The sequence below is a fragment of the Drosophila montana genome, unplaced genomic scaffold (assembly GCF_035044405.1).
Source record: "Drosophila montana isolate Dmon_TW-CO22-7 unplaced genomic scaffold, ASM3504440v1 contig_3216_1, whole genome shotgun sequence".
NCBI classification, from domain to species: Eukaryota; Metazoa; Arthropoda; class Insecta; order Diptera; family Drosophilidae; genus Drosophila; species Drosophila montana.
In genome coordinates, this window is record NW_026998096.1 from 747,567 (window position 1) to 770,612 (window position 23,046).

General features: G+C 45.2%; 2 protein-coding genes across 7 annotated transcripts; both read left to right on the top strand.

Annotated features, from left to right (window-relative positions):
- Positions 1-611: 611 nt before the first annotated feature.
- On the top strand, positions 612-22,831 carry Plp (Pericentrin-like protein). Of its 6 annotated transcripts, XM_064688950.1 has the most exons (13): positions 612-1,000; positions 3,451-5,514; positions 5,572-6,453; positions 6,511-6,651; positions 6,883-7,122; positions 13,619-13,744; positions 13,812-14,987; positions 15,146-15,313; positions 16,252-16,929; positions 18,361-19,053; positions 19,109-21,309; positions 21,365-21,475; positions 21,872-22,831. In XM_064688950.1, the coding sequence occupies exons 1-13, from the start codon at positions 974-976 to the stop codon at positions 22,212-22,214; spliced, it is 8,850 nt and encodes a 2,949-aa protein (XP_064545020.1). In that variant the 5' UTR covers positions 612-973; the 3' UTR covers positions 22,215-22,831. The 6 variants fall into 6 exon arrangements, with proteins under 6 accessions (XP_064545020.1, XP_064545021.1, XP_064545022.1 ...); XM_064688951.1 differs by lacking the exon at positions 15,146-15,313; XM_064688952.1 differs by lacking the exon at positions 6,883-7,122.
- On the top strand, positions 10,116-11,490 carry Or71a (Odorant receptor 71a). The gene is made up of 3 exons (XM_064688850.1): positions 10,116-10,980; positions 11,042-11,308; positions 11,368-11,490. The coding sequence occupies exons 1-3, from the start codon at positions 10,138-10,140 to the stop codon at positions 11,422-11,424; spliced, it is 1,167 nt and encodes a 388-aa protein (XP_064544920.1). The 5' UTR covers positions 10,116-10,137; the 3' UTR covers positions 11,425-11,490.
- Positions 22,832-23,046: the final 215 nt, after the last annotated feature.

The window sequence follows — 23,046 nt, forward strand, 5'->3', positions numbered from 1 at the left end:
TAATCATTTTCCATCAATTTTTCACCTATATTAGTGAAATTTTCTTAGTGTCTAAGGTTACCAGAGTTCGATCTGATAGCGCTATATTTCAACTTGACACTACTATTGTATTTAGTTTGAGATCTTCTTGTGTACATATCTTACAAGTATTGTGTGTCTCTGTTGGGGGCGAGTCTTATTTAATATATACACCGATTCTAGATTTGTTTATCTGTGCTGCATTCAATGGCCTCTCTGCGAGTAAGTAGTATGTGGCCAGAGATGCATGCACATCTGTTCGTGAGTCTGTGTGTGTGTGTGTGTGTATTTGAATATAGAAGACGTCTTGGTTGTTGTGCTTGAGTGAGCATTATTTTGGGTCCGGCTCTCTTTTGAATTTCCAACAACCAAAAATAAAAGACCAAAGGCCGATGGTTCTCTCTCTCTCTTAATGCCAGCCAGATCGATTCAGTTGCATTGGCTTGTTGCGCTGTTACGTGCAACTGCTCCGATCAGTTGCACTTTCACTTGGTGCACTTTCGGGTTCTGGAGTGCACATTTCAGAGGAGCCGGAAAAGCCACGCGATGACGATCTAACGTTTCGCGCACCCAGTTTTCTTTTTGTCTGTGTTTTTTTAGTTTAGAAAAGTCAGTTCTGTTCAAATTTTACGTAAATCTTTCTCCTACATAACCTCTGTTCGTGTGCGTGTGTGTTTGTGTTTAAACTGAACCAAATAAAACAGAAATAGACCGCAGCACGCTTTCAAAGCAAATTCAAATCAAGCAACAAGAACAGCAGCCGCGCAACCAGTAAACGGATCTATACAAAATTGTAGAAAAATAAATATGCATAATTGACAGTCGCAAATGTTTCCCTCAAACATTTTTGGCGGCCAAGTGTGAGCCAATTGCGTGGACATTGATAATGAATTTGGCCAAAATCGATCCGAGCAAGTGAATCATTTGTGATCCGCCTGAGACAAACAGAGACATCATGAATCTATATACAATATACGATTGGGTATGTAGCTAAAAAATGTTGCTAAGATGTTATCAAGCCCGATTTATGCACGGAATGCCAATTTTCGCTTGATAAAGACTACCTAAAACTTAACCAGAGCTGAATCAGATTTTGCATATTTTGTTTATAACTTAAAATACTAATTTGCATCATTAAACGTTTTTATATAAATATGATATAAATTGAATTGAACCAAGGCTTGAACCAAAACTTGAGTTTACAGGTTCAAAATGCAGGTTCACGAACCAAAGCTGAAGACGAGGCAATGCTTTGAACCGTGACCGGAACGAAAAAACGAGTTTTCAGTTTGCAGCCCTGGTTTTTAGCGTACCGCTTTATCTGCACGTGCTTTCAACAAATGGAAGCTAAATGCGTCTTTGACCTTTCACTCAAATAAGCTAAACAAGCCAAGGGCTCGCATCGCCCAAATCAAATAAACATTCAAATTTAGCGCCTTATCAACTGAGCGCCAACGCCATCAACCAATTTCAGGCGGCGGCAGCATGTTGATGGCGCTCTCGTTCCCATTGGCCGCCAACATGTTGCCCACAGAAGCGTTTGCGTTCCACATTTTGTTTATAAATAAGAAATGGGAGCGCATTCGGTGCACGGAACCGCTTCGAACCGTTGCAAATTTTGTACGTTAGGCGCGCGCTCTCTGCTCGCTTGCTTGTGATTTCTTTGGATTGACTCGAGGCACCTCGCCTCTGACAGAGTGCCTGATTTGAATTGGGAATCGAGCGACGCCTCCGCCAGCCGTCAGCCGTGCTGAGCGTGGTATTTTATTTATAAAAGAACTTGCATTGCAGGCGGTCGTCGGTAGCGCGCTTCGAATCGCTAGATAAAAGACGCGACCGTGTGTGTAAAGTTGTAGAAAAAAAAAGGAACACAAAATGAATAATTGTATCTATAAAAAAAGTACAAAGTGACAAGAAAGTTCAATTGCGCGGGTCTTCAACTTGAATGCGACCTTAACCATGAGTAAAATACATGTGAGTAGTTGGCAAAACTCTTAGCTTAGGGTTTACCTTAGTCTGAGGGCCGAGTAACTGCCTCGCCCAAGACACAGATGGGGCTTGGGTTAGGCCAAATGATTAGCTGACACATTCGTGTTAATATTCGATACATTTTTGTTGTAAGAAAATCAGATCCCATCAATGGCCCCTATTTATGGGGAGTGGCAATAGGTTATTACGACCCGAATGTGTGTCACACCCCAACAAATTCAGAGACTACCGCAACCGCGAATAAAATGAAATTTCCTCAATCAAAACCAGTCGGCGGCAGGAGCTGGAAGAATAGAATGTGGCTAAAACTTACGATTTCGCGAGACACGCACATGGAACAAAACTTTTATCGGGAACTAATGTAACCATGGCGATGGCGAAAACTGTTATCCCGATACTGTTAAAGGACCCAAATCAATTTGCGTGGCCCGACAAGTTCAAGGACGTTCAACAGGAGTCCAAGTCGTCGGCGACTCGTATAAGTCAAGTCTTTGGTATGCGTATTGCCCCAGTTTGTTGCATGACCCACATGCACTTATTTTGTAATTCTCTAGCAGAGCGCAGACGTTTGCGAAAGCAATAAGCGCATCGATCTCAATTAATGTCGAATATATACATAATCGTCTAATTGGATCTCCAGCCACAGACTTTATGGCGGATGCTCCGCCAGTTTCACACACATTGGCGTGTTACCTCACCCAGATATATCTCGAGTGGACAACGTTTTAATTAGTGGCGATGCTCGTAACATATATAAATAAACGAACCATCTGCAACTTTAATAAGTTGCAGGCGGTGATCTGTGCGTTTATTACAAAATTTAAGAATGCCTACGATATTCTAATTATAAAAGGGCGGCCGGTAGCCAGTGGCAACCTAATGCCACAGCTGCAATCCATCAAATAGCGCCTGAGTCAGCTGCCGCAGCGTGGGCCAGACCAGATGCCGCGGCATCGCACGGCCCGCTAATATACACTTGAGTTTAGTGTCAGATGCGCGGGTCAATTGGCTGGAGATGCCAGCGATTGGCACGCAAATGTTGCCCAATCAATGCCGATCTCTGAACACACAGATCGTTGCTGTTGCTCTTAGGCACTAATCTTTACATGTCGTTTCTTGGGCAAGTTTAATATGTGGCGTAACCCCGATAATCCTGACAATGCGTGTGCCGTTGTTGTGACAACATTGTCGCGTTGTTGGCGTTGAAAATGAGGTGACATCATTACGAAAACGAAATCCGAAATGATTTTATTATGGCGTCAGACCAAAAGTCACACTGCCAAGTCGGCCAAGCAGAAATCTGTGAAAGATGCACATTTAAGATCCCAATCGTACACATCTAGCGCTTTGCATGCACCAAATTAATGTATCTCATAGTATAAAAAGTATCTTTGGTGCATTCGGTAGTCCTTTAACAACAAATGGTACATCGTGTTATTACAGATCACATCATTGCTCCGCACGAGCAGTGGCAGCGCGTTCTACAAGGCAATCGAGGCGGCGCCGGAGGAGCCAGTCACCAATCCAAAGCCCGCTGCTGGACAGCAGCAACATAGCCAGGCGGCGGCAGCCAGCTGCAACTATACCGTACAGAATGTAGATGTTGAGTTTATACCAACATTGAATTTTGTCTTTCAAGCATCGGAGATCCACAATAAATCGGCAGACAGAGAGCACGAGCGACAGCAACATGTTGCCGAGAGTGCTCCAACAGCATGCGATAATATTGAGAGCTCAGGCGCCAACTCTGATGATGATAACGCATCGACGCACACATATATAATCTCCAGAAGTAGCTTTACAGCTGTCACCAGCTCGAGCAGCACTCCCTACGCGGTCACATCGACAGACACTGCCGAGCTACTAAGGCAGCAGAACAACCTGAGCCTCACCGAGAACGATAACACGATCTCTTCGTTCAGCATCGAGCCGCCCACAAGCTCCATTACCATTGACATGGCCGAGCAACAGCAACACACAGCGGCAACAACAACAAGTGAGGCAACAAGCAGCGGCCATGTGGCACCAAGGATAGCCACAGTGACCACAACAACAACCTCAAGCAGCAGCATAGAAGAGGACATTGAGGAAGCGATTGAGATAAGTGAGGTGGAGGAGCAACTGCACACGAACATAGATTCGCTTTCCGAGGCAGCTGGCTTTGCTCCTGCCACTACTAAACACGAGGACCCGCAATTAGAACAAAGTGCCAAATCCGAAAGCGACGAAGAGGCTGCAAAGTTCCGTATTGATGATGCTCAACTGTCTGGTGGGCAGCTGGCCCAGCATTTTCTGGTGGACGAAGAGGAAAGTGATGATGATCATGTTGAGCCAAGCAGCCCGAAAGATCAAGCAACCACGACGGACGATGATGATGACTTTGACATTAGCCTTCCGTTGGAGCAGCGTAAGCCGGTGCACTCCCGTCACGAGGATGACGTAGATGCGGCGTCCCATGGACAGGATGAAGGGGAGAGTCTTAGCAATCAAAGCACCACAGACGATGTCTCTGACTTTGTAGATGAGCCGCAACCGACAACGGAATCGGCATTAGATGCCAAAAGCTTAGCTGAGCAGGAACATGCCAGTACAATGGCATCTGCTATGTCGGAGACTGCCGACCATGAGTCGAAGCTGGAGGAGAGTGAGCTAGAAATAGATGCCGAGGCACCTAGCGAACAGGATCACTCGATGGAGGAAATCGTAGCCACTAATGAGTCTATAGAAATAACCTACGATGCGGAAGAAGCAGCCGCCAGCCACTCGCTGCTGAGTGCATCGCAAAAACTGGAAATGGTTACCGATTTAGATCGGGCTAAAACACCAGAAGCACATGCTGTGGAGCACTTGAATCTGCCACAAATACAAATGCCTCAAATAGTCGAGCACAAATCCGCCAAGATCCTGGAAACGCTGCATCTGCAACCGGAGCCACTGGATCTGATTACTTCAGATCTCGATGACGACGAGGATGAGGACGAGGAGTGCGAAATGCAACTGTTGAAACTTCGTTTAATGGCCATGCCCCAGCAGACGCTTTCTGATAGCGGGGCCAAAGGCTCGCCCACGGAGTCGCCAGCTTTACAGGAGGCTGGCGGCAGTGCTGGGAATGTGGAGCTCAAACAGATGGAACGTGTGCCGCTGACAGAGTTCAGCAAAGATGTGCTCGAGGACATTACCGAAGAGAGTGAACGCTTACTTTCCATAAGCACCACAGCGGATGAGCCGAAATCTCTGTCCCTGGAGGAGTCAAAGACATTACAGGAAGTCAGGCCAGGCAGCAATACGAGTTTTGTGAGCTTGAACATGTTAAAGCAGCTGGAGGCCAAGGTGCAAGACCTGCATTCGCAGCTGGAGACCAAAGACAATTGCCTGGCCTCCTTGAATTTGCAACTTGAAGCGGCGCGTCGTGAGTCCAGTGCGGGTCCGGCATCCGCTCGGGACAGCAGCTCGCTGGTAACTAACTCAACGGAGTATCGCACATTCCAAGAGGAGTTCGGTGCGCCGGTAAGACACTATTACATAGACCATGTCGAATAACTACTAATGCCCGTTTCTCTACAGACACTTGACATCTACGTGGAGCTGTCGCGGCGCGATGAAATAATCGCAAAGCTTACGGATTCACTGCAGCACTCTTTAAATGTCCGGAGCCAGCTGCAGTCAGATTCAGAAAGGCTTGGTGAGGAAGTGCAAGCCTTACGCAGGCAGCTGCATGATGCCATCGACACAGTCAAACGGAGCGGTTGGCCTGACCAGCAGGCCAATGCCGGACAGCGCATCTCCGAAATATCCATGGATCTGATCAGCGAAAGCGACGACGATCTGGAACGTAACTTTCTCACCGACCACGAGGATCGTGGATCCCGCAGCTCACGTGAGCGGCAGCTTTCGGTGCCAATCGATGACCTGGGCGTGGAGCCGTTGCCTCCTGAGTGGCCGCCAGCTTTCAGCAAGCAAATCGAACAGTTCCAAAAATGTCTGCTGCCCGGCGAGCTGCGACCGTTTCTTTTGGTGCAGCGTAAATTTGACGACTATCTAGCGCAGCAGTTGGCGCAGTGCCGGGATCAGTGCGCGCAAGAGATCAAGATCAGCCGTGATCAGTGGGAGAACGAGAAATTGGCAAGCGAGCAGGCCCAGCATGTGGCACACACTAAACAAATGGAGGAACTGCGCAAATACTTTGAGGGCCGTTGTGCCGACCTAGAGAAACAGTTTTCTGATGATGTATTCTCGCATAAGTCCCAGCATCTGGCAGGCGGCGACAGCTCCTCCGAGTGTTCGGAAGCAGAGCAGTTGCCCGAGGAAGCCGCCTCAAAGGAGCCGTCTCCGCGCAAGCGTAAACGCGCCGAGCTGCTGCTCAGTCCCAGCCACCGCCAAATAACGCCCAGTGGACTGGATTCCCTGGGCGAAACAGCGCCCACTTTAAAGGAAACTAAAGACAATGTGAGCAGAACATGCAGTTAAAACCAAAAATGAAATTGTAATTGAATATATTTTCAGATATCGCAGGAAATTGCGGACCTCAAAATATTCTATCAAACGCACATTCATGAACTGAAGCGTTCCCACGCCGACCAGGTGCGCAAACTGACGGAACGTCTGAGATTCTACGAGCGTCGTCAAGCAGATGATGACTATTTGGTAAGTTTTCACCTACATTTTTGCATGCTAATGTCTTTGTATGAAACTAACACAAAGCTTCAAAAGTGATTAACTTTTTGAATCTCATATACAATATATGTGATTACCTGAGCCCGTCAATTGACCAGCTGCTAACTGCATGTTCTTTCTTGTTTCTTTACTTTTATAACCCAATAAACAACTAAACCAAACTGTAACTACCTGGCACGGCCGCAACTAACCTGCACACAGCCAACCCACAATTCACCGCCTACCTGCCAAAAAGCCAGCCAAGATACATTGGATGTGGGGCCAACAACGCCTGCTCAAAATCCAAACAGTTCGCTGATCATTATCGACGAGGATGAGCTGAACCTGAATAACGAATCGCAGGTGATACAGCGCATCATTGAGGAGTACGAGCGACGGCTGCAGGAGCAGCTGGCGCTGGCACGCCAGGACATTGCCACCGAGCTAGAGCAGCAGATACAGGTGAGGTGTGGAGCGTGGAGCGCACATGCATGTGGTTATGGCTGCCTCTTCATCGCTGTTATTTGACAACTTTACTACTTGCCGCACATCCGTGCATGTTTTGCATGCTGCGTGTGATTCACCAAGCTCCGCCGTCTGTAATTCTCGTAACCAAAATTATTTCCGTCCACTCACTCGTTCAATGAAATTTCACGCACCGCGCGAAAATCGTGCAAAATTTTGTCAGGTCGCCAAAAAGAAGAACCGAAGCGAAACGTAATAAATTTTCCTGCGGAGTTCTTCAACTGTACGTGTGGCCCCACAAATGGCACATAGATACTATAGTTAGGCAAAGATCATTTCAGTTAGCTGACACGATGTGATCATTAAACAACAAAAACAATTTCCTTTTCCCTTTTCTTGCAACTGGTTCGTAATTGAAATAAATCTGTTCTTGGAGCAGCTATTTTAAGGCCAATGTCAACGATCCCAGTCGAATGTGGACGTGTGTCAGCCCTTCCCCGACTCCACTTCCAGCCACAATGTTCGGAAGCGGATTTATGGCGACAAGTGAGAAAGAAAAGAAAGATTCGAAAGAGTTTGTCATCGGAACAGTAGAATCTTAACAAGAGTTTCAAGTAGGGTCTCATTTATGTAGAAGCAAATTGAGGACAACTAAATGTGTGTCACAAATATGTTCTAACAAAAAAATATATTTTTATTTACATTGTGCACATTCATATATACACACATACGTATGTATGTGTGGTATTTGTTTGTTTGCCAACAAAATTTAGCAGACATTTTTCAGTAGGATGCATACATACATATATATGCGTATAACTTGTATGTTTTCAGAACCTGCGTATGTATGTGTGTATATGCCAATTTATCGTACAAACTAAACATGTGCTTCTCGTTGAAATATTCATAAACAAGCGTCTGGCAATGCAACCACTTCACATAAACGAAAGTTTGTCCCAGCCTAATAAAGCCCGGCCGGAAGTGCGAAGGGTAGTCCAGCTTAGAATTAATTAACTCCGCCGAGTTATTGGTACATATAGTTAGAAGTGTCGACAAACGAGTGCAATTACACGCGTGCATATGCACATACATATTTATATACACATACGTATGCATGTAAGTGCAATAACAGTGCGGAGCTCACTGTCCAAAATTAACGAACATAAATTTAAATTAATCTCAACACGCAACAAGCACACCAGTGCGGGCAAGCAGTGCAGCGTGCACTGCTTTGCCCACACAAAGCAAATACTCTCACTCTCTCTTCCGCTCTTGTTCGACCGTGCCGATCTTTATTAAAAGGCCTGTTTGCGTGAAGCGCCTGCTCAGTCTTTTCCGTTACTTCAAGGCGTACGTATGTTAAATCGCGTTGTGTGAACGAGGTGGCGAATTATAGATACAAATGTATATGTAAATACGCGAACAGAAGTGGACATAAATATACATATATATAAATACATATGTGCATAAGTGAATTAGCATAAAAACATGTGTGTTTATAATATCTTCATATAAAGTGAATAACTAAATACAAAAAAAAAGATAAACCAACTATAGCACAACACATACACAGACAAATCTGTGTACATACATAGAATTGAAAATTGAATTGCTATGGTGCTTAAGTGCTATGACATCTGAATAACTGTGTGTGCGTATGCATGTAGTCTTCAAATAAATACATATGTATATACATACATGTGTATGAACAGTCAAACATTCAATTATTAAATCAAATTTGTGAGTGAATTCGCGAGAACCAACTACAATTCAAATTTAACGGTTTTATGGTTGGCGTCTTTAAAAAAAAAGTAGCATACATACATGCATATTAAAGGGATTTTTGGATTTGAAAGAGCTACTAAAAAAGTAAGAGCATATAAATTATTATTATTAAAATTAGAAATGATGAAAGTTATTTAAACAAACCCGGATTCTCCTTGTTCAGAATAAACTAACTGTATATTAATAAGAAACATGAAAAATCTTGCAGTCGGATACAAACGACTCAGCAATTCTCTCTTAACATACCAAAAAGCATTAACTTTTAAACTTTGACTAGAATATATTGACTTTTGAAATTTGCAAGACGGAGATGGGCGTGCTTCGATATATTTATTTAGCATTAAAAGTGTGGAAGCGTTTTCGCTTTCTTGTAGCCAAACAAAATTGTACAATGGTTATGCACGAATATATATTTTAGGTTCTGGGTCTGTCAGCTTGCATAAAATTGCGGTCTTACAGACAGATCGGTAAGCAGCAAGCCAAGCATTGAACAAAACCAATATGCTCTTTTTAAATTTTGGGAACAGGGAGTCAAAATATAGCACATGAATGTGTACGAATGTATAATGTATATTCTAATCGATTCCTAAGTTCTCAGTAAGAGTTCCAAGAAAATAGTAATACAGACAGATCGACAAGCCAAGCATTAAACAAAACCAATATGCGCCTTCTAACTTTTGGGAACAGAGTGTAAAAATATATCAAAATACAGAGCATAAGTGAATGTGTACAAATGTATAATGTATATTCTGATCGATCCCAAACTTCTCAGTAAGAGTCCCAATCACAAAGATCTCTGAGGCACATGGTAAACACTTTTGTTTTTTGACGTGCTCCAAAACTAGGAAAAGTCGTTGCCCTTTTCCAAAACCATAAACACTATTCCTCTGTCAGGCAGTCCCAGCGTGTGATGTTATTTTCGGTTAAGGCGCAAAAATTTGGTTTTCAGTTGGTGCCTATTTTGGAAAGTTGTTCTATTTATAATGCGACACTCGGCTCGGAGTACGCATTCTGCATGTGCACTCGCATCTCTTGAACGAAGTGCACTGGTGCTGCTCCAACCAACTGATACTGATATCGATTTTCTCATTAACTAAATTTTCTAATTGATTTTTAATTGAATGGCTTACACGCCCACAAAATGAAGCAATTGGCAAGCCAATTAGCAGCAGGCGCTGTCTATATAAGCCCATTTTTCTGGACACTCAATCCAAGTATACAAGGGCCATGAGTTCTGACAACATAAAAGGTTCGCGGATTTTGGTGCGCATTCTTGGGTTTTGTGGACTTTGGCCTAGCCATGGCTCATCCCGATCCACGAAATGGATCTCCGGATGCAAACGCTTTCAGCCACTTGCGATTCATTTCGTTTTGACCTTTACCTTCACGGCCATGATGTGGATCGAGGCTTTGGGAAGCGACGATTTCGAGCACTGCACCGACGTGCTTTTCATCACGCTGACAATGACGGGGCTGGTGTCTAAGATTTTCAATAACTGGCGTCACGCTCACATTGCCCGCGAGCTGCTTCAGGAATGGAGCGCTAGCCAGCAGTTTGAAGTCCGAGCTGGGCCGGAGCGCGATATGTGGGAGCATGAACAGCGCAGGTTCTCCAAAGTCGTTCTGTTGTACTACGTCTGCAGTCTCGGCGTGGTGCCGTGCATCTTAATATCGTCGGCGGTCAACTATCCCAATGAGCTGCCGTTTTGGGTGTGGGTGCCCTTTGACTGGCAGCACCCGGCCAAGTTTTGGTACCTTTTCGCCTATGAACTCTTCGCTGTGCCATTTACGTGTATCTGCAACATAACAATGGATCTGCTTAACTGCTACCTTATGCTGTATGTCTCGCTGTGCCTCCAATTGCTGGGCATGCGCATGGCTGCACTGGCTCCCGCAGGGCACGGGAACTCTGAGCGCCAGCTGGTCGCACAGCTCGTGGAGGTGATTGCGCTCCACAGACGCGTCAAGAGCCACGCCAAGAAGGTCCAGATCTTCATTTCGAAGAGCACTCTCATCCAGATCTTGCTGAGCGCTGTAATACTGTGTCTCTCCATCTACCGCTTGCAGATGGTAAGTGAGCAGGCTACGTCGTGGTCATGTGTTGATATTGAATTTGTTCGTTCCTTGCCAGCTTAATGTACTGCAGTCTCCGGGCCTGTTCACGGCTATGACGCAGTATTTGTTCTCAATGATCATGCAAATCTTTTTGCCCAGCATTTATGGCAACGAAATTACCCACAACGCAGATCAGTTGCCCAACGCGCTCTACAGTTGCCAGTGGCCGGACATGTCGAAACGTATGCGTCGTCTAATACTCTGCTTTTTGATCTACTTGAATCGCCCAATGGCACTTAAAGCCGGCGGCTTTTTTGAAGTGGGTCTCCCACTTTTCACCAAGGTACCGATCACTTTCATTCGTTAGACTTGGTTTTACCTACTAATACTACTTTATTACAGACCATGAACCAAGCTTATAGCCTTTTGGCCTTGCTTCTGAACGTCAACAGCAAATAAATTGGGGGAGTCTTTTACTTTGCAAATATATCACAAATTTAACCGAATTTATATGCACATATCAATAGCTTTGTAGTTTCAATTCAAATAAATGTAGATTGCGTTACTTTGATTTTGGAGGCATACAAATAAGATCCTCAGGCAACACGCCCTGTTGTAGAAAAGTTTGCATAAAGATGAGGAATACATCTCACAAATTTTGCAAACATACGCACAACTTTTGTTGCTTACAAAAAATATTGATGGTAACAACGTATTTGGCATTTGACAATGATATTATTAATGATTAAAAACTATTTTAATAACATTATATATTTTCTGGATCTGTATAATACCTGCAGCTTTTATAAGCTCCGAGAAAGGCAAAAAGAAAACCTATTCTGAAAATCGTTACTTATAGATTTGGGAACTATCTAATATTTGAAATAAGTTTGATGGGCTTGGACAATAGGAGCATTTCAAACTTGAAGCATCTTGCTTCCATAGTCTCTGAGATAGAGGTGGAATATAGAAGGAAATCATAAGATCGGCACAGTTATTGATGTTGATCAAGCATATTTTCACTTTATGGGGAGATGCTTCCTTTCGCGTGTTACATACATTTCCCAAAAAGTAATCCCCATTTATTTCAAACTTAATTTCAATGGTTACACGAAACAAATATATATTTATCCCAGTTGTTTAAGGCATATTAATGGAATATGCATTTTCACACGTTTACGTCTGGAACAATTAAGGCGGGACATACAAATTTCTCATGTTGGTTTTCGGACCTCATATGCAGAGCAGGTTTATTTTGTTTTTGCATAAAAACGAAATGAATTATTAACACGAATTTATGACGTATGCACTTTTGCACACATGTTGTTTTTATTTCTATTTATTATTTCAGTCAGTTATGCAACCAACTAAAAATACTTATTTCTGCTATGCAGTTTATGCATGTGGTTGCATGTCAATTTTTAAAATGGGACGAAAATAAAAATGTGCTTTCCTTTACATATTGTACTTTTCCTTTGTAAAGCTCCGTGATAATGTATTAGGTGCAACAGTGGCACCTTTTCTATCGCGCTCTCTCTCTCTCCCTCTATCTTTGTCTCTCTCTTTCTCTTTCTCTCTCTCCCTTTATCGTTGTCTCTCTCTTTCTTTCTCTCTTTATCTTTCTCTCTCTCTCTCTCTTTATCTTTCTCTCTCTCTCTCTCTTTATCTTTCTCTCTCTCTCCCTCTCTTTCTCTATCTCTCGCTATCCATATATCTCTCTCGCTCTCTCTATATATATATATATATCTCCACCCCTCGCTATCCATCTATATCTATCTCTCGCTATCCATCTATCTCTATCTCTCGCGATCCATCTATCTCTCTCTCTCTTTATATCTCCCTCTCCATCTTTCACATTATGTTTTTGTACATAAAATGATGTTCTTCGTATGTACCTAAGGGTATCTTGTAGTCGTGCACTCCCGATTCTTACTTATATTTTCAATGCGCCATTTTTAGCAAACCACACGAGAAAAGTAGGTATGCGAGGAACCCAAAGTAAATAAATAAGTTAATCAGAGAGCTGATACTCTCTGGAAAATATTAATCAGCTTAGAGCACGACCCCATTGCCAGAGATAAGGCATTAAGAGCTGCAAATGTTCGGTCTAGTTGAAATTACTTTTATTTGAATTTAATTCAGTTTTTCACTTTAATTTAAAAACATTTGCCACTTGATGCAGCTGCCACTGCTGCTGCTCTTCAACTTGCCCTTTCCCTTTCCAAGATTGTGGCATGTTTATTGAGATTTATGTTGCACCCTCCCACTACTACAATCGAGCCATTCCAGAGGCAACGTCGCGACTTGTCGATGATGATAAACAAAAATGCGGCGGACACCCACTCGACTTTCCTTGCTTGTCTGATCAGATGTAAGACCAAAAATGAAGAATGTGTAGCGTAAACGTTTAACACCATTTCTCTGCCATGAACATGTAAATGTTTTGCTTTGATATGACTATAAACAATAAATATTTATGTCCTGTTGCGATGAAATGCAGCCTTTCGAAGAACTGCCTGTCCACCGATCCATTGATCTGGTCTTATATGTGTCCAATATGCGAGCAACTGGTGTAACAGACTTTCACAGTTTAATTTTGTTTATGTACAAGTTTGTTTTCGTTATTAATGTCCTGTCCAAATTGCTTTTGCAGAGTTTGTTGTCGGAGAGCGCAGTCGACGACCAACATTGGCCCAAGGAACTAATACTGTTACGAGAGAAGTTTACGGCCAAGAGTCAATTGGAGATAACCCAGTTGAATATAAAACATGCCGAAGAGGTGAGTTCTTCAAATCTCTAATAAGAATATATCCCTCTATTAAAACCCTCAACAAACTAATCCACAGATGTCGCGCATGAAATTGGAATATGAGAAACAGCTCAACCGCAAGAACAAGCGGCATCTGACGTTCGATTCGGGACGGGACTTGGAGATCATTATTAACGAGCGCGATGGATTGCGGCAACTATCGAAGAGCTTCCGCAGCGTGCTCTCTCGCCTGGCCAAATGTGTGGCCAATTGCGAGGGCGACCTCAATGCGACGCTCTCCGAGGAAATGCAGCGCATACTAACCCAGAGTCGCAGCCAGGAAGGGGGCGAGGATGTGGAGCACACGCTGAGTAGCTCCTTGCTGCAGGGTTCGTTCAACAACACAAAACATCTGCGCCTGGTGCCCGATGTGCACAGTCTATTGGAGGTGGTTGAGGATCCCAGTCTATTGCAGTTCATCGACAGCAAAAATAGCGATGATCAAAACGATTACTTTGATCTGGGCGATTGCCTAGAGCGCTTGAAATCGGAGGCCGCCTACTTGCTGCAGCTGTCCGAGGATTTGGATAGGCAGCGCGCCAACGAGTCTGTGGAGCGACAGGATGAGCCAGAGAAACAGGAGCACGAATTGTGCTGCGAAGCCGAGGACGGTCTGAAAACAACAGCGCCAGTGCCACCAACTCAGCAGCAGCTGCTCCATGAGCTACTGCGCACCAGCTCGCTGAATGATCAGCATCTGGGCGTGGCACATCAGCGCAAGAGCAGCAATGGCGCGCAGATGATCAAGCCGCTCAGCTCGCTGCCGCTTGATCTGCAGCAAAATGCGGGCAACGCCTCCGAGCTCAGTTTTCAGCTAGTGGAGCTAAAGAATCGCCTGGTCAAATCGGAAACGGATCGACAGAATCTGCAGCAGCAGCTAACGCATACAATAGATCGTAATGCCGAGTTGGGTCAGGAGCTGCAGGCGCTGCGCGATCAGCTGTCGCAGTTGAACTCGCTGAACCATACCGATTATGCCGAGGGCTACGGCCTTGGCGACATTAAGAGCCCGCAAGCACTGGATCAGTCGTCGGCTAGCTTTGTGCAACTCCAGGAGAAGGCACGTCATTTGCTCACCTCGCCCACGCAACAGCAGTCGCAGGAGCAGGGCAATGCAACAGTTATATTGCTCCAGATGATAGAGGACTTCTGCCGCGAGGGCGATAAGGTGGTCGAATCGGGCAAGAAGGACCGCGAGGATCTGCAGTCACAGGTGAGTTCCACTGTAGACACTTGTCATAACTACCGATCCCTGTCATGTTGTTGAGTGCCTAACGCATGATCAGTAGATTACCCGTTGAGCGCGTCTAGTTTTAAGCAAAGTACAAGCTTAGGTTATTACCTCCCATCCATGCTAAACCACCACAACAGATCGATACCGCCGACAAACAGCTAAAGGCCACGCGGCAGTTCCTGGAAGAGCAGGCCGCCGAGCGCGAACAGGAACGCGATGAGTTTCAGCGCGAGATTGAGCACTTAAAATCGCAGCTGCGCGACAAGGAAAAAGAGCGCAGCTCTTTTGCCAATGCCTCTGAGGAGGTGAGTGCCCTCATATCAAGGGTCTTTCAGTCATATATTACTTATGATATACTACTTATGATTTGGGATTGGTTAAATGTTTTTTTCGTTTCGTTTGGTTTGCTATGGATTTGTTCTATTTCTTCTTCTGGACTATTATGCTGATACTATTTGTTATATTATAATGTGATTTTGATTTCAATATTGGCATAGGTCAAAAGTTCTTTTGAATATTTTAAGTTACCTTTTCCTCCCTTGCACCGATGCCTAACACAAACTACACGCTGCATAGTTACAAATTTTTACTTATTATTTACAAAAATGCACAAAACATTACACAAATTGGCTAAATCTCACTTGTCTGGAGTACTTCATAAAACTTTTAAGCAAACAATTGACTGCTCAAAAAATAAAAAGCACCTGTTGTGCGTTATTCAAAATACAAGCCAATCGGAAGCCCAATGTACCCCCTCTGGTGAACATTCCATCTGGTTTTTTATATCGAAGTCAAGGGCAGCATGATTGTCGGATATATACGCACACTAAATGTATCTTTCGTAAGCATGTGCCGATGTATTTATAGATACAGCAGAAAGCAATCATTTGGTAGCGCGGGAGTCACTTAATTTTCTTCCGTTTGCAAAATGTTTTACACACACAATATTTTTCCTTGATATGCACTAACAATAAATGTTAATATTAATTATTCCAATTCCAATCGTACCTCCTTGCATGCTCACACAATAACAACAATAATAATAATAACAACAATCTAATCTATTCCCAATATACCTAAAAAAAAACCTAACTGCACCTGAAATTGATATGCACCACAAACATTTAAGTTGAGGGTAGTGAAGGAGAAGCATGTAAGTTGCCACGCCCAGTCCCACGCACTTGATTAGCTTATAAGAAAACATTATATTGTTCACATAATTATGGAATATTCCTCCCAACAGTATGCTCAGCTGGAGACGCAATTGCGCGAGATGAGCCAACAGCTGTGCGAGTCGAATGCCAAAGGGGACAAATTGGAAGTGGAACTTAAGGCGTCCATAGACAAGATCTTTGTACTGCGCGAGATTATCTCCGAGCTGGAGACACAGGTGCAGACCAAGGCGCTAAACGAGCAGGTGCTGGACGAGAAGGCTAAGCAGCTGGAGGATTATGTCAAAGTACAAATGTGCTCCAATGATGCGCTGCAACAGGAGGTGCACAGCTTGAAGACAGACATAGGCGAGGGCTATCAGACGCGCATCCGCCAGCTGGAGGAAAAGCTGCAGCAGGGACTGCCCTCTGCCGAACAAAGCATGGTGTTCAATCAGGTGACAGAGCAGCTGCTTTTTATTGAAACAACTTTGGATCAGAAGACCAAGACACTGGAATCGCTGCACAACTCCAACACGACCTCCAACTCGTGCAGCCTCAGCGCCACAGAGGATGTGTCCGTCCACGGTGGCAACAAGCAGTCAACGGCAGCTCCCACAACCGAAGGCTCACCCAAACACTCGCTGACAGTGGAGGGGGTGCAGCGCGTGGTCGAGAAACTGGACAGGCATACGCGGGTCGAGGAGGCTGCAATCAAGCGCATACGTGATCTAGAAATGCAAGTCACCCAGATGCGCAGTGCCTGTGTGGTGAGTACAAATCATTCTGCAAAGCTTTTCTGGTGAAAAATCAGATGTTGGTTGTTGTCTTCGCTAAACTCAATCAATAAGATAAATCTCGCCTCAGATGCTCGAAATTAGCTTTTTCGGCTATTTAGCAGTGGGATAAGATGCTTCTGTTAATCATTCCTAAACCGTAGAAACATTTAAGAAATATAATTTTAAAAGTATGTTTAACGAGGCGCCACAGTTTGCGATGCACTGTGCTATATCTAGAGTGTTCCCTTACTGTGCTATAATCGCACAGTTTCTGATTGATTGTGCTATAATTACAGTTTTGTGGGGAATTGTGGGATGATCAGATTCTAAATTTGTAAATTTGAATTCTGCGGTTGTTCGGCATCGTTCGCTGTTTCGCCCCGTTCAGTTGCCTGTCGAGTGTCTCCCGCGTCGCACATGGCGATACTTGGGTTTTATTTGTCGGGATTCTTTTAAAATGATTGATAAATCATAAGTTAATTAAATTTGCTTAATAAATATTAATAAAGAGTGGCAAAGTGGCATGTTGTTGCGTTCAAAATATGCGCCCAACTTCAACATGGTTCCAATTCGAGTGAGTTATAAGAATTTGAATACACAGTCCCGTTTTTAGAAGCGTTGACAAGTGGCACACAATTGAAACTCAATTGGTATGCGTAACATTTGTTAATAAACATATGCATACATAAACAAATTTGTATACATAATTCTGCTTGCACATAGTATACATACACGAATTATAATAACAAGGTTAGAAAAGTACACAGGCAAATCGTACTTGCAGTACATACAATTTCCTGTATATATATTAGTCTATGTTTAACGTTATTTAGTGCATCATTATATGGGAAAAAGCTGTTTAGAAAATGGCACAAGCTCTGTCAAAAATAGGCGCACCCGTCATCCCCTGTCAGCTTCATTCATTTACCCGGTTTGTGCTACTTTTAGAGGTGCATTCCCATCAGCTAAAAGCCGAAATATTTTTTTCTAAATAAATCACTTGTGGCCCCTTTATCGCACCTGGTTCAATCTATAATCTAACGCCTGATTGTTTACAATATGCACGCGCCATGCCACAAGAACCTAGTTGAAAGACGAATACTCGAGTCTAAAGGACAGGGGCTGTTTGAATACATTTCTTTGTTTCGGCAGAATGGGTAGGGAACAGAGGGAAAAGTATGCCCGCATCAGCACACTAAAAGCCGCTTGGAATAATACAAACACAAATATTGTGGAGAGACAAGTGCGAGTCTCATCTGTGCTGCATCATTTGAATGCTTTCAATTTATCTTAATTGAAGTTCGCAAGGGGCGGAGGAGGGGGGGTGGCTATGGCAGGGTGGGGACAGATGCGGTCGGCCGTTGACTGCCACACGATGTTGTACTCAAAAATTGACCATTACATTTGCATTTGCATTTGCAGGAATTGCAGCATGAGCGGGACTCGTTGCAGGGTCGCATCGATGAGCAGACACATCGCATTTCGACGCTACAGAAGCGTCTGGAAGAGCAGCGCCAGCGAGCCGAGCAACTCCATCGAGCGGGCACCTCCGATCTCAACACTCGTGTTCACGAGCTTCAGAGCGAGGTGCGCAATCTTGGCGAGCAGCTGTCGGCGCGCGATAAACAAATGGCCACCATGCAGCAGCAGCTGCAGCGCAGCAAAGATGAAATAGTTCGCCTTGAGGCAGAGCTCGCTGCACGCGCTCAGCCGGACCGCAGTCTCGTTGAACGCTTGGAGGCGGATGTGCAGCAGAAGGGCAAAGAGCTGCAAAAGCTCAAGGAGACGATGCGCACTGAAATGGTGAATCGCCTAGCGCTGCCCGACCTAATGGAAACTATGCTGGCTGATAAGAACGACGAGATTGACCATTTGCAGGCGCAATTAGAAGCAAAGGAGCGCGAGTTGCAGGCGGCCAAGGATGTCAGCCAGGCTTCCTCGCCGGCTGCCGGCAAGCATGATGCAAGTGCTAAGCACAGCGCTCGAACACTTAGCGATATTGGCTCGATTACCGAATTTCCTGAGCCGGATGTCGAACGGCGGGCAGAGAATCGCAGTCTCCATGTGCCACTTCAGCTGCCCGAAGCTGCGGGCGGCTTCCTGCATCAGACAATGGTGAGTGCTGAAGGGTTGCTGTGCAGTTATTTGTATTACAATCGATTTCTTGCAGGAAACCTCAAAGGAAGCTGTCGCGAATCTCACGTACAAGCGCACAGATGACTTGAGTGGCTTTGTAATGGCCCATCCTGTCAACACGTTCGAGCACCCACACTATTTCCAGGTGCCCAATGCCCACGGGGTGACCGCTCAAAACAGCGGAGACCTGACACCGGGTTTGGTGCCTCGACAGATCAATTTCTCGAATTTAACAGAGGACTCCAAGATGAAGACGCCCAGCCTGCTTATGCAGACTCCTGAGTTGCCCAAAGCGATGGCGTCGCCGGAACTGCAGCAGCTAAGGCAAAAGCTATCGGCACTGGAAGAGGAGAAGCATCGACAAAAAACCGAACTAGAGTCGAATCTTTTACAGTTGCAGGAGCAACTCTCCAATGAGAAGCAGCAGGTGGAGAGGCAACAAAAGTTACTTCGGGACCACGAGGAGAGTGAGAAAAAATATAGGCTTCGCGTAGATTCGCTGGAGGACAAAATTCTGGAGACTGCCGCCCAGGGAGCGGCCGATCGAGAAACGCTGCGAAGAGAGCTGAACTTAGTGAGTGCGGCGCATGCACAATGCGAGCAACAGCATCGGGATGCGGCAGCGGCCCGAAAGCGTGAAGTTGAGATACTTAATGCAGAGATAAAGGCCAAGACGGAGCGCAATCGAGAGCTGACAGAAACATTGCAGGCCGCACAGCAGCGCAGTGAGGAGCTGCAGCAACAGGTGCACGCCTTGGAGCGTGATCTGGAGCGACTGAGGAACAGCGAGCAAAGCTCCAAGCAGTATTCGGTAGATGAGATCGCACAGCAAGTGGAAAAAGAGCTCAACTACTCGGCGCAGCTCGACTCGAATATACTCAAAGCGATTGAAAGCGAAGAGGAAAACAATTTGGACAAGTTGCACCAAAAAGAAGTGCAGACTGCTGCCAATCCTGCCTCCGGAAATGCAAACGGACACGGCACTGACGACGAGAACTACACCGGGGAACGCGAGCTGCTAAATCAACTAGAGGCAGTCAGGGCTCAGTTGGCCGTGGAGCGGGAGCAGACAGAGACGCTGAGCAAAGAGCTTCTGGGCGAGAAACAGCATTCGCAGGAAATACAGGAACAGGATGTGCTAATCATCGAGGCAATGCGTAAGCGCCTGGAAGCCGTACTGGAGGCCGAAGACGACCTACACAAACAACTAGATATGGAGCGCGAGCGGTGCGACAGGCTACAAACGCAGCTTACCTCACTGCAGCGGGCCGAGAGTCGGCGTAGCAGCATGCTATTGAAGTCGCCCACAGACTCGCCGCGCAAATCACCTCGCTCAGATTTCGAGTCGGAGCTGTGCGACAGACTGCGCAGCGAACTAAAGTTGCTGACCGCCCAAAACGAGCGGGAGAGGGAGCGCTCGGCGGATGCTCAACGCAGCAGCGAGCGTGAGCGCCAGCGCTATGAAAAGGAGCTCCAGGAACGCGTGGCCTATTGTGAGCGGCTCAAGCAGGAGATGGATAAGCTGGCACGCGACAAGGAATCGGCCGAAATGGAGCTGGAGCATTTCAACGAACGCCTCACATTGCAAGCCAATGAAATTGAGAGTCTGGAGGCGCGTATGGTGACACTACAAGAATCAGAGACGCGTCGCGCCAACACACGAGCTCGACAGCACCAGGAGCAGGCCAAACTTCAGGCAGAGATTCACGAGCTTAAATCAAAGCTACTGGCTGCTGAGTCCACTAAAGAAAACCTAGAGCAGAAGATCAGCCAACTGCGCTTCGATGTGGCCCGCTCGGCACAGCGTGAGTCGAAGTTGTCAGAGGCCTTGGTTCAGGCCAACGATCGGCTGGCCCACAGCACGGAGGACACAGTGCCGGCACAGTTTCTGCAAAAGATGAAGGAGATCAACACACTGCTGGCGGAGAACACACAGGAGAATCGACAGATGGCCGAAACAGTGCAGTACCTGGTAGGCGAGCGCATTGCACTGCAAAAGAAGTGCGAGGAGCTCGGCGGCAATGGTACCGCACACGTCAGTGAGCTCGAGGATCGCTGCCGACAGCTGCTGGGCCGATATCTGCGAGTCGAGAGTCATCGCAAAGCACTCGTTTATCAGAAGCGTTACCTCAAGCTTACGCTGGAGAGCTACCAGGCGAGTGAGCAACTGGCCCTGCAAAACATGGCCGGTGGCAAACCGAACCAGCAGCGGCTCCCCAAAAAGAAACTCTTCAAGTAAGATGCATACAAAATGTAGCTAGTTCCATTATTAATGTGCATTTGCTTTCAGGACTGTCGCACTGGCCATTATCGCCATACAGCGCATCAAGTACATTGGCCGCATTTGGCACACCGGCAAACGGATTGTGAGCAAATCGGTGTTTACCATAACGCAGCAAAGGTGAGCAGAATCATGAATCATGGAGAACCTAACGGAGATTTGTTATTCTTGATCATAAGCTAAGCCATTGCTCTCATTGTTTTCTCCCGTGTAGCGCTAAGCTGCCCCTAGTGGCAGTCAATATGAGAGTCAAGTTGAGCAAAGGCGATTCCGCCCATAAATAGTTACCCAGAGGTCTGCTCTACCTGCATACAATTTGATAGCACTCTCCTTTTCACTTAACACCAAAAAGTTGTTATAGCATCAGCAATTCGTTGCAACATTTAAAATTCAAAGTATTTAGATTTTCTTTCCTGTTGATCTCACTTTGCAGTATCTTTCCACAGTTATTGGCTCTTTCACTCTACTGCACTGTTTGCTTTTTACACACACTTACTGATGCCCTTTTCCTTGCAGAGCTGGCCCGTGTCTCAATCTTAATGTGCCGACGTCTCCACGGCCCGTGGCACATCAGAATGCTGCTAACTTGAACAGCAACTCGCCCACCAGCTCAAATAACATAGGACGTTTGAGTTATGCGCCCGCCTCCCCGTCCCTCGCACCAGCTGTGAACTTCAGCAGCTTACAGCCCATCGTGCTAGCCCACGACTACACCTTGCAGACACCAGCCCTTCTTAATAATAATAACAACAATAATAACAACAACAATAAGAATGAAAGCGCCCTGCCCTCGCTGACAAGTCTGGACTGGCCGACAACAACACAAAAAGCAAAGCGCGTGCATTCGCGACATCATTAGTAAATGCAATTGAATAATGGAAGCGTGCTCAAAATATTAGATTGTTAAGAGATCCCGTTCGTAAGACAGCCATTAATGATAGTAGATGTGTATAACTGCGGCCTATATTAGTGTTAATGTTATATTCCTGCTAACTGTACGTTTTAAAATGTTGTCTAGTTATGAACTACTTGTAAGTCCCTAGTTAAGAGCCAAAAATCCTCACCAAACCCAACAAAATACACGAATGTTAAAGTTAAAGCAAGCATGTACCCGTTAATTATTGATTTATAATTTTAAACCCTTGTAGATCTGATCCTATCTCAATCCCAGTATTTATATGTGTAAAACCTTTCGTTTAATTATCTACCTAAGTACTCGCCACTTGAACTACCTTAATTACGTTTAGTTTATGGACCTGTGCGACTGTCTTTGATTGTTTTTAAGCTGATTAAAGCTAACTTATGCACATTCTAAGGTATCAGTTTTTTTTATCATTTGACTTTGTTCGTGTTTGGCAACTGAAACATATTTCGAATGTGCCTTAGTTGTGCGAGAGGGGCTAATTTAGCATTTAATGTTAAACTTGTAAGAACATCCATAAGAGAAGTTTTAATAAAAATATGTTAAATAACTAACCAAGATATCTTTTGTGTTTCCCCATAGAGGGGCAGCAAAGATTGATTGGGAACAAAGAGCACCTGCAACAGGTTATCGAAAAGGGGGTTGGGCAGAATGGACAGCGACTGTAGCGCGCTCTTTGGGGCTGGGCGTCAAAGCGAAAGCTGCCACAAGGCAAATGCCTTCGGGATGGACGTCAATCCAAATTTAACCCCTAATGCTGATTGCTGCA